Genomic DNA, 12,656 nt, shown 5'->3' on the forward strand with positions numbered 1-12,656 from the left:
GGGGTGCCATTGGTTACACATCTTGGTCACCTCTTGTTTGCATTGACGGCACTTTGAACAGTGGACGTTGCATTTCAGATGTGTTACAACCCGTGGCTCTACCCTCCATTCGATCCCTGCAAAACCCTACATTTCAGCAGGATAATGCACGACCGCATGTTGCAGGTCCTGTACAGGCCTTTCTGGATACAGAAAATGTTTGACTGCTGCCCTGGCCACCACATTCTCCAGATCTGTCACCAATTGAAAACGTCTGGTTAATGGTGGCCGAGCAACTGGCTCGTCACAATACGCCAGTCACTACTCTTGATGAACTGTGGTATCGTGTTGAAGCTGCATGGGCAGCTGTACCTGTACACGCCATCCAAGCTCTGTTTGACTCAATGCCCAGGCTTATCAAGGCCATTACGGCCAGAGGTGGTTGTTATGGGTACTGATTTCTCAGGATCTATGCACCCAAATTGCGTGAAAATGTAATCACATGTCAGTTCTAGTATAATAATTTGTCCAATGAATACCTGTTTATCATCTGCATTTCTTCTTGGCGTAGCAATTTTAATGGCCAGTAGTGTAGTAATGAATATGAACTTAAATTAAGTCAGTTGTAACACAACTCAGTGAGTAGGAGACAAGTGAATAGGAGACATACAACATTTAAAACATTCAATTATCTGGTGGGTGGGGTGGTGGCACAGTGCATGCAATCATTGATTGTTGGTGGCTTCTCGTTGCTCTCAATAAACAAGTATGTAAAATACAGAGTATTCCAAAATGATCTTTTCAACTTTGGTCACACACATTTCAGAAATGAGGACAGGTAGAAAGGTTGGGTTTGCTGCATAATATTCACTCACACCTAAAGTTTTAGTACCATTTAACTGAGTTCAAATTGTAGTAAATCGTGTGTCTAAGCAATGTTCCAGTTCCTCCCATTTCTGGCCTAGCTTGTTGTCATTAATGTGTGCAATTGCTGCTCTGACGTGAGCTTGCAGTTCCTGCACTGGAGTCTGAAAAAAGAGGTAAATAAATAAATAAGTAAATAAAAATAAAATAAAATAAAAATCTAATTGGATTTCTGATGGACCTGTGTGTTATATTAAGGCTCCATCAACCTTTCCACACACTATGCCATCTGTTGGGGGGAGGTAGCCATTTTAATGATTCACTAAGCTGGAAGAGTGGGATGGCGAGGAACTTTTAAGTTTGTGTGAACATTGTGCCACAACACAAACTGCACCTTTCTACCTATCCCCATATAGTGATCAACATTGTAAAAATAATTTTGGAACACCCTCTAATTGTATGGGAGAGGATCTAAGCATGCTTGCCACTTTTTTTTGTTAAATATAAAAAGAATGAAACTACCTACGATCCAGTCCTCCTTTAGTGAAATTTAAGTAAGATTTGTTAAAATCTATTTATTTTCAATCAGTTAAATTGTTCCAGACATATAAAAGGTCCAGGTTTACCCCCGACAGTAGTATACCCCCCCCCCCCCCCCCCCCTCCTCTCTCCAGAATGCCTCCACACACACACACAAAACATTATTAGACCTAATACTGCATTACTGATGTGTGATTTTGTGTTGACAATCCTGTACTCAACTGGCTAGAAATCGTGTTCTTCCTGCCACCACACTTAACTATCTCCCACTTTATCTAACTTCAGCCTCTCCATTTCCCTTTGTGATCTACACTTTGATCAGAATAACAAAGTGACTGACAGTTAGTTGTTTACTGGAGAGCTATCATAGCAACGACAACCAGAGTATGGGTTTGGTCAGACCTTCTGTCCTACATAGAGTTGTCATATCGCTCTGTTACCTCAGCTGTCAGTTACAAGCCAGCTGTGCACAACAGTGGGGTCTAACATAACTGTTGTGATTTGTTTTTCTATGCTTTGCTTCTCTCTGTGAAACTGCTTAGGAAAGTGGTAAGACTATTATGGTCCTGCAAGGTGAACTCTTTATGTATGAAGGTACTTGGGACAGAATTTGGACAGCTGCTGCTACCAGAGCCATACTATCTTTGCACAAAACAGTAAACCAATGATTCCTCCCCTTCCATGCTCAACTGTCTGTCACTTTGTTACTCTGATCCAGATATACCTACATAATTGAGGAACATAAAATTCAGTGATTCAATTCATGAAATGCAAACTTTATTGTTTCTAACAATTACTTCCTGAGTTGTTCCCCACCCGGAAGATCTGAATGTGATACTGTTTATCCTAGAAAGATGCCAGGATCATTAAACCATACAATAGAACTTCATGTCCTCACGAAATTTAATAGCCATAGTTTCCTGTTGTTTTCAGCCATCTGCAATGTTAATGTAGCAGGTCCATGTTGGCTAATGTTAGAAGCACAAGTCAGTCATCCATACTGTCATCCCTATAAGTGCTGAAAAGTAAAAAGGCTGCTGTTCCTTTTCAGGAATTTTATGTTAGCCTGGCTTCTCCATAGATACCCATTCAGTGTGGTGGCACATATCGTATGGCTATTGTTATTATTGAGGCATGCAAACCGACCCACTGTGGCATGGTCCATGGTTTTTGAGGGTCCCTTTTAGCGTGGAACTTTAATTAATGAGTTAATTTATTTCATCTATATCCTATGCCTACTTTCTATTTTCATTGTCGTGTGCCTAATTTGACTTTGTTTGCCAGTAATTCCATTGCACTATGTGTAAAGTATGTCCTAAGACTAAAATTTTAATGGATTGTAGATATGTTTTGATCCTGGAAATAGTGAAGTAACAATTATTATTGCAATCTTATATTGCTACTCACCACAAAGTGGTGGTGAGAATAGCAGTCACATTTAATAGTAGACTCAGCTATGTGGTGAGTAGCAATCTATTCTAATATCCATATTGTTATTTCATCCTAGAATTTTCATTGTTTTACTGTAATCCCAAGTATTCATTGTAATCACAATTTCGGTAGCAGTGATGGCATTGAATTGCTATATCAAGTTGTGTGTGTGTGTGTGTGTGTGTGTGTGTGTGTGTGTGTGTGTGTGTGTAAAATTATTAAATCTCAATATAAATAATGAGTCTTTTCCTCATTTCAGATTTCTCTATGAACTGGATATCCCACTGGAGGACAAAATTAATACCATTGCTAGGGAAATGTATGGTGCTGGATCGGTAGAGCTGACTCCTGAAGTAAAGGCAATTCTGGAAAAATATGCTAAACAGGTAAATAAAGCTTCTCCCTGTGGAAGTTTATTAGTTTAACTGCAGCTGTGATTTACAGATATGTACACATACATTACCGAGGAGTATTGTTCATATTGATGCTGTTGTCTGGTGCTTGTAGTTTCCTTTTACCTGATGACTTTGATTTGATTCTCAATAGCAGCCTTCCTCTTTCATGTCGTAATAAACTGAATTACAGCGTGATATTAGACTTTTCTGGTATGCATCTGTATATGCACAAAATGTATTAGACATTTATGACATGTATGACAATTATACCTATAGTAAATTAACACAAGGACCCCAGATTAAAAACTCAATCAATCAATTCAATATTTAAATTATTACACTGTCAATATAATCACAAAACAAGTATTAACATTGTGCTGTGTGCATTCTACTGCTAACTAAAACATGTCATTACAATGACTAGCACAAAGTAAAATTTGTTTTATGACTGATATCAGTTCTGTAATGATTTAATTTTCATTGTCCATTTATGGGTGCTCCATCGCCAAACATGTCAGCAGAGTTTTTAATCAACTTAATGCTTCCTGCACACATGAACACCTTTGTCCTATGGCCCCTCATATTGGTAGTTATTTAAGGCTTTACTACTTTCTTAATCATCAACTTTTAATGGTTATTTAGGATTTTGATTTTTTCTTCACTTACAGTATATAACTTGACTCCTTAAATTATACTAGGATGCTATAATAATTTAAGTATCTGAGTAATTTGTGTCTTAGTAATAAAAAATAACATTAATGAGAGGCCAGTCAAATGTATATGTTGTTTAGTAAGCTGCCAAAACAAACAGAAGCTACTGACAGCATACAACAGCAAAGTTTTTGAAATAACACACGGAGTTGGTTGAAACATATATTAATATCATGCCCATACATCATGCAAATGCGCACACCCCTACATACTCAAAACACAGTACCTGCTGTCTGAGGGACTGTTAGCATTACACTGAAGCCACTTAGCCTTATAATGTATAATCAGCTCCAGTTGTCAGAGAGCTGCACTCACCAGGTATATCGCACTGGTGGCGATTTATACAACTACAAAGAAGCAGACAAGAGTTGAAAAACTTGAAATAATTATTAATATTTCTTGTTCTTGGAGGGGGGGGGGGATGGGGGTGGGGGAGGGGGGAGGAGGAGGTACAGGACTGGAAAGATGGAAAGATAAGATACAAGTGATGTAGATTTGTTCTTTCCAGATGAAAATGTGAGTTGTGATTTGGATTGTTTTCCATAGGAAAGAACACCCCTTCACAGTGAAGTGGAAGCCAAATCAAGATTTTTATTCTCTTTCCAGAAAATGTAAGTTTACTAGCACAACAGTTTTATTGAAGACTGTTTGTAGAGCAGCAGTATAAGCCATAAAGCCACACATCTTCATTAATGTAATGGCCAGACACCACATGTAATGGTGTCACATTTGTACCAATCACTACACTGGACCACTTGTGCCTGCAGAATGGCATCTGTGGAAGACTGTGGAAATAGGATCGTCCAGTATTGCAGTGAGTGCGAACTCAAGAATGCTGACTGAGTAAAACATTCTTTATTATTCATCATTTCTCATATAGTACGTAGATGGCAGTGCCCATAAACTGACTGTGTCCTGTGGCAGTGGGTGGGTCTGCAGTAGCAGTAGAATGCAGAGATGGTGTAACTGGAACTGGCAGCGATATGGCTTTTCTGATACAAGCAAAACCTCTGTAGTATAGAGAGCTTATGGCAGTCCTGTACACTGTCAATGGCTCAAAGTGAGTGGCAGGGACAAGAAGACGACGCCCCAAGTTGAGCTGGGGACTCTCAAAAGCTGCCTGGGGTGTCAGATAATGGTGTCTGATGGGTGGCTTCACCTATGAGGATGGTTTGATAAGTTTGGTAAAAAAGCAAGAAAAATGTTTGTTTTGTAAACAACTCACATTAATTCTCAACATAGTCTCCTTTAAGGGTTATAGACTTCATCCAGTGATACTACAGCTTTTCCGTGCTGTCAGAAAAATAGGTTCTGTCAAACTCTGGAAAATACTTGTTGAGTGCAACTACCAATTCCGCATATGATGACAGTTTCTTCCGAGCATGCCAAAGTTTTAAGTTAGGGAACAGGAAGAAGTGACTTTGGGCTAATTATTATGAATAGAGTGAATGAGGAACCGATTCAAAGCCCAGTTCACCCACTTTTGCCATTATTATCACTGATGTGTGGCATGGTGCATTATCCTGATACGAGTCCTTTTCTGCCTGCAAGCCCTGATCTTTTTTTCAGTCAAAGCATGTTTCAAACAACCCAACAATGAATTGTAATAAGGTCCAGTTATGGTTCTGCTTTTTTTTTTTTTTCAAGTAATTTATGAGGATTATTCCTTGACAATCCCAAAAGACAGTAGTCATCACCTTACCAGCTGATAAAATGGTCTTTGCCTTCTTCAGTGTACTTTCACCAGACTTTTTCCATTATTTTGAGTGTTTTTTGACCCTGGTGTGTAATGATGGGTCCAGGTTTCATCTGCAGTCTCAAATCGGTGCAGAAAGTCTTGTGGTTTACTATTAAACATCGCCAGCCGTTGTGTTTAAATGTTGTGCCCAGATGCGCTTTTGGTTTACTGTGAACAGTCACAGATCCCATCTCACGCACAGCTTCTGCATAGCCAGTTCCCCAAGCAACATATTATGCGCTCACTCAGTTGAGGTACCTACAGTCTCAGAAATCTCATGAATTTTAATTTGATGTTTTGTATTACCATCTCATGGGTTTTGCCAATGGTTTTCCTTATTGTGACCTCAATTGGATGGCTGGAGAATGCTTTGTCTTCGGTGCTTGTCTGACCATGTTTAACTTCTTTAATCCAAAAGTAAATGGTCTTCAATGATGTTGCAGAGTCCATGTGAACTTCATCCAATTCTGTTTTGATTTGTGCATCAGTTTAATCCTTCACATGAAAATGTTTAGTAACATTTTTCTTGTTTTTTGGTTGCAGTTGACACATTGACCAATTCAGATCGTTGTCAACAATGAACTGTATTCTGTACATTGTTGAGATTAATTATATGATCCTTGGAATAATCAAGCTTACCAGCCATAAAGGCGCAATAGAAATGTGCCATTATTTCATGGATATTTACCAGACTTACCAGACCACCTTCGTAGGCAGATGCAGTTCGAAGCCCGGAATCATCAGTGCTGTCTGTTATGATGCATAGACCAGTGGCTTCACCTAGCAGATGGTGTTGCTCGATGAAGCTGTAGCTGCTTCGTTGCACCCACAACTGATGACTAGCACAGAGACTACTCTGGGAAAATGCAATGTGCAAAGGAACTGCTGCTACCATCTTCGCTGGGAGTATTTGTATAAGGAGCATTCAAAAAGAAATGAGCTGGAGGCAAAATTACAGAAACCAGTACCTGTATGTTAGAAGTATTGACTCTGGCTGTTGAGAAACTTGTCCCACTGTGACACAAGGTGGTGAATGGCCATTTCATAAGATTCACGGGGCTGCGATGTTAATCAGTCCCGCACGTACAGCTGGATGTTGTCATCCAAGGTGAATGATTTGCCCCTATGCTGATGTTCTTGGCCCCCTTGTGATTCACTTCCTGCAGCATGAGACAACAGTGAAAGCCCAACATTACTCGCTAACCTTGACCACCCTTCAAATCAAAATGACCAGGCAATATCACCGATGGGCTCATTCTGCCCCACAACAATGCAAAGCCTCATAATGCCAACACAGTCGCGGCACTCCTGCAGAAATTCAAATGGGAGATTCTCGTTCGCCCTCCATACAGTCCAGACCTATCTCTCTGTGGTTTTGCCATTTTTGGTCCCCTTAAAATGTCTCTGAGGGGGCAAACAGTTCACCTTGGATGATGACGTCCAGCTGTACGTGAGGAACTGGTTAACATCGCAGCCCCGGGGAATTTTTGAAACAGCCATTCACCACCTTGTGTCACAGTGGGACCGGTGTCTCAAGAGCCAGGGTCAATACTTCTAACACACAGGTACTGGTTTCTGTAACTATGCCTCCAGCTTGTTTCTTTTTGAAAGCCCTTTATACATGCTTGGCCACGGTGTGGTGACAGGAGCTCACACATCTCTCATACCTAGCTGTGAAACATTGTTTTAGGCTAGAACTTGTAGCAATTTAGTATATACTGATACAGTAGACAGCTGTGTTGCAGAATGATATACTAGCATTATAGCAGTACCCAGCTACAAACTCATGCCGATGTTTGGGTGATGTGGTCTGCCTTAGACCGATGCCACAACATTGACTACAGTAAGAACAAAACTGGCTTTGACAGAGCAGATCAGTGTATAGCTATTACTCATTTGCCCAAAAGACTTTGAAGCTATTTTTCCTCTCATTTATTATATTAACAGTCACTAGTTTCATCTTATACAAAGAATAGTAGGTGGAATGTATCTTTAGTAGACTATGTGAAGAGAGTAGGGAAGAAACTGCATGAAAAGGGAGGAAATATTTTTCAGTTTTGTTTCTTAGGTCCTCCAATGTAATCTGTAGCTCATCCATATCTTCCTTGATTTCTGTAATACACTTGATGTTGCATCTGTGAAAAGTCTGAGGTTACTATTAATGTAGTATTAATCCACATGCAAGATTAAGTGGAATAATACTATATTAATAGTAACTTGAGACTTTTCACAGATGATGGAATTATCTCTAAGGCCAAATGTACATGTGAGAGTATTTCACTCTCAAAGAGCTTTTGTGAGTAATATGTATCATGTGAACAGCGACCAAAGTCAGCTCATCTGTAGGATCCAAGAATGAGTCAAGATATCAGGGCTGGGATACATGTGAGAGTTTTTTGCTCTCCGACAGTTTGGTACTCTTGAACAGTATTCAAAGAATTGTTTACACCAGGGGTAAATTTTAGCTGATAGTGACTGTCTTATAATTCCTTGAAAATACTTTCCGTGTGTGTCTGAGGGTCTTGTGAGTGCAGATGTTGGAAGTGTTTACACATAGCAGGGTGGGAGTGACTGTGAGAGCTGATAGATCACTCTCCATGAGATTTCCTTGTCATAGTTCTGTACATGAAGGAAGAGTCTGTAATGGAAGTGTGTCAGGCTGCAGCTGAACTTTTGATACTTTTAATGGCAATGAAAAAGTGTAAACGACCATGTTCTTGATGGATAAGAGAGTGGCTTAGGTGGTGGGAAGGAACAAATACTCTGTAATAGGATCCAAAATTGCAATCTAGATACTGTTATGCATGAATCCATTAGTGTTAAAAACAGACTGCCTGTGACATTAATATTTGTAGCATCAGCTATGTTTATGCTAAGAACAGATACCATCCGAAAGAACAGATACCATTGGTGACCATGCTATGTGGGTTTCGTGGGAGGCGTGCCAGAGATAAATCCGTGCAGTCGCGCTATCCTCTGTGTCCTCAGTGGCTCAGATGGATAGAGTGTCTGTCATGTAAGCAGGAGATCCCGGGTTCGAGTCCTGGTCGGGGCACACATTTTCATCTGTCCCCGTTGATGTATGTCAATGCCTGTAAGCAGCTAAGGGTATTCATTTCATTGTAATTTCAGCTATGTTTATTCACTTTAATATTTTGTAAAGTAACCATTATGATGCAATGCCATTACACAAATTTCATCTTGATACTACAGACATTCAAAAGCCAAATATGGCAAATATCTAATAAATGAAACATTTCTGGACACAAAATTATTTGAATGTCTTTCCTTGTATGGCTTAGGGAACCACTTGTATATTCCTGAAGGTCTTTTCTTCAACACTTGATATAATAATATAATCAATAAATACCATGTCTCATAAAATTGTACATACAGCTGTATTGCTTGAAGTTAAATGAAATTTTTGTGAGTTCCACAATGATTACCGGTGCTGTCAAACATCATTTCTTTCTCTATGTTAATTAATCCATGCTGTAAAACCAATTGCCATGATTCTGTGAATTGTGGATATTCTGGTAAATTTCTTCTTTGGGGGCGTTAAAAAACTGTAGAAATTTCAGCCAACAATCTTTGCTTCTTGTCTCAGTTACTGTTGTCCAGTAACTGTACATTCTATAATGCTGGTCTTTCCTCTTATAAGCTAATTAAATACACAACTTCATCCTGAGTCCACTTCCTGGCGACTTTCTTCATTATATTTTTTTGTGACGCATCACTGACATTCACTCACAGCGGCCTCAACTGTACTGAAAAAACCAGTGTACATTGATACTGTGATCTGTTGATATGGTGCAGTGCGTAGCACATATGGGAACTGAGTATTATCAGTGATTTTTGTTTTTTAATTTGCATTTGTTGATCGTATGTAATACGTCTATGATGTTTTTATAAGTTATTTGCTGTGAAGTATTGTTTAAGTCTAGAACTTTTGAAATAGGCTAACTGCTTGTGATGTTAATTTAGGAGGTAAAACGGGTGATTTCTGCACTCAGAAGTGTGCTACAGCCACATATTATAGCTGAAGACAAGCAGTTTCAGGGGTACTTTTATTTAATGAATACACTAGTGTGGTAAATTATATTACCAAGGTTTAATACTTCGAAATGTGGCACAATTTAGGGATGCAATATGGCTGCTCAGTACTCTCAAAGGACTTTCAGCTCTTCCAATAATGCCAATATAGTTTTCCTTGTCTGAGAGCTTTTATGAGCAGCTCACGAAAGACAGAGGTTGCCACCTACATGAGAGAGCAGGACTATCAGAAACCTTGCCCCACTCTCTGACACTGCTGGTCAGCTGACTCATGGTGCAGTTTGCGCAACACATATTTACTCACAAAAGCTCTCTGAGAGTGAAAGTCTTTTGCATGGACACCTTGCTTCACATAGCCATGCTCTGTGGTTTAGACCTCTCCTGTACATGGCAACCTCCATCTCTCGAGAGCTGCTCACCGAAGTTGTCAGAGAAGAAAAACCATACTGTCTTTGTTGGGAGATCTAAGAGTATTCGTAGAGTGCTGAGTGGCCTTATTGCATCCCAGATTTTTACCATATTTCACAGTTTGTACACTACCACATGTTAATAATATATTTTGCCATACTCATGCATACATCGAATCGAATTACCTGCAAAAACTGCTTGTTTTGAGCCATAATATATGGCTGTTGCAAATTTCTGAGTGATAAAATTGCTCATTTTACCTCGTAAATGAATAATCTGTACTTAAACAATACTACACAGAAAATAACATGTAAAAACGCCATGACCTTATTATTAACAAACGAAAATAAAAAAAAAAAAAAAAAAAAAAAAAAAAAAAAGGGGGTCACTGAAGAGACTCAATCCCATGTTAATATGGAAATATGAATGAAAGACTATCACGCTACACACTGCACCACATCAACACTAAAATAAGCCACTTTATGAATGTGTACTAGCATTATTGTGACAGTTGAGTGTACTGTCATGATGGATATGCACTATGAGTGAACGTCAGCAATGTGTTGGGAAAAAAAGCAATGAAGAAAGCTGTCAGGAATTGGACTCAGGGATGAAGTTGTGCATTTAATTAGTTTGTTCATTAGTTTGTACAAAGAAAGGCCAGCATCTTGCAATGTTCAGTTACTGGACTACAGGAACTGAGATCAGAAGCAAAGTTTGTTGGCTGAAATGGCTACAATTTTTAATCTCTACAGAAGAAATTTACTGGAATACCCACAATTCAAGAAATAAGGCAAAGTAGTTTTACGGTTTTATAACAGAGATTAATTAACATAGAGAAAAAAGTGAAGTTATGTTTGAAAATAACTTTAAGCAATAATTTTTCATGACATGGTATTTATTGATTATACGAGGGCGGTTCAGAAAGTAACCTCCGATTGGTCACAGTGCGGGTTGTGGGGGGAGTAGCGACGCCATCTGTGCGTTCACGCACTCAACAGGTCAGTCGGCATCAAGCCGTGGTCGAGTGAACGTCGTACCTGCGCTAGTTTAGTTTTTGTGGCAGTTTGAAATGTGTGCTGCAATAGAAAACCCCGCCAAATGTGAAGTGCGTGCTGTCATAAGGTTTTTTACAGCCAAAGGATATTCAGCAGCAGCTATTCATCGTGAGCTTTGTGCCGTGTACGGACCAAGAGTTATGAGTGAAGGAGTTGTCCGTGAATGGGTACGTTTATTTAAAAGTGGACGAGAAAACGTTCATGATGAAGAGAGGAGTGGTAGACCATCATTGGTGACTGACGAACTCGTTCAGACAGTTGATGCAAAAGTTCGTGAAAATCGACGTTTCCCAATGTCGGAGTTGTCTACTGGTTTTCCACAGATTTCTAAGACTCTCTTGTACGAGATAGTGACAGCAAGATTGGGTTACCGTAAGTTCTGTGCACGATGGGTGCCCAAAATTCTTACCGACCACCACAAAACTCAAAGAATGGCCTCTGCATTAGACTTTCTGTCACGTTATGAGGACGAAGGAGAACCATTGTTAAACAGAATCGTGACCGGTGACGAAACCTGGATTAAGTATGTGAACCTTGAGACAAAAGAACAATCAAAGATGTGGGCACATTCAAATTCGCCTACCAAACCAAGAAAAGCCTCGCAAGATTTTTCTGCCAGAAAACTGATGGCAGCGGTGTTTTGGGATGCCAAAGGGGTGTTGTTGGTTGAATTCATGGAACGTGGTACGACCATTAATCAAGACGTGTACTGTGAAACAATAAAAAAGTTACGACGGGCTATACAGAACAAACGCCGTGGTATGCTGACTTCTGGTATCGTTTTTTTGCACGATAACGCCCGTCCTCACTCTGCTCGCAGGACAACGGCCCTTCTTGAGTCCTTCAAGTGGGATGTTATCAACCATCCACCTTACAGCCCAGGCCTGGCGCCAAGTGATTATCACCTCTTCATGCATTTGAAGAAATGGCTTGGGTCACAGTGGTTTGATGACGACGAAGAGCTCAAAGATGCGGTCACAGGCTGGCTCCAGGCACAAGCGGGTGATTTTTATGCAGAAGGAATTTCAAAGCTTGTGAAGAGATACGATAAGTGCCTCAATCGCTATGGAGACTATGTAGAAAAATAGTGCAAAGATGTAGTTGTAAGATGTATATATTAAAATATTTTTATTTAACTTGGTGTATTTTTTTAAATCAACCGGAGGTTACTTTCTGAACGGCCCTCGTATTATTATACTGGCTGTTGAAGAACAGACCTTAGGAATTCATGAGTGGTTCCTTAAGTCAGTTCAAATAAAAAAGGTTCAAATAAATGTATATCTAGGAATGTTTCATTTATCAGATGTTCGCCCTATTTGATTTTTGAACATCTATAGATATCAAGATGAATTTAGCATAATGTTATTTCATCATAATTGTTTCTCTGCCAAATATTAAAGAGAATAAATGTAGCTGATGCTGTAAATATTTGCGTCGCAACAGTCTGTCTCTAACACTAATGGATTTATGCATTATAGT

The 12,656-nt window shown here is 39.5% G+C and overlaps 1 protein-coding gene across 2 annotated transcripts in view; it reads left to right on the plus strand.

Annotated features, from left to right (window-relative positions):
* The window catches only part of LOC124612501 (C-1-tetrahydrofolate synthase, cytoplasmic), a 163,410-nt gene that overhangs the window by 136,521 nt on the left and 14,233 nt on the right, over nucleotides 1–12,656 (plus strand). For both annotated transcript variants that reach the window (XM_047140742.1, XM_047140743.1), the window contains exon 18: nucleotides 3,074–3,200. In XM_047140742.1, the coding sequence (XP_046996698.1) occupies nucleotides 3,074–3,200 (127 nt within the window). The remainder of the gene's footprint in view (nucleotides 1–3,073; nucleotides 3,201–12,656) is intronic.

This window comes from Schistocerca americana, chromosome 4 (genome assembly GCF_021461395.2).
Source record: "Schistocerca americana isolate TAMUIC-IGC-003095 chromosome 4, iqSchAmer2.1, whole genome shotgun sequence".
Classification (NCBI taxonomy): domain Eukaryota; kingdom Metazoa; phylum Arthropoda; class Insecta; order Orthoptera; family Acrididae; genus Schistocerca; species Schistocerca americana.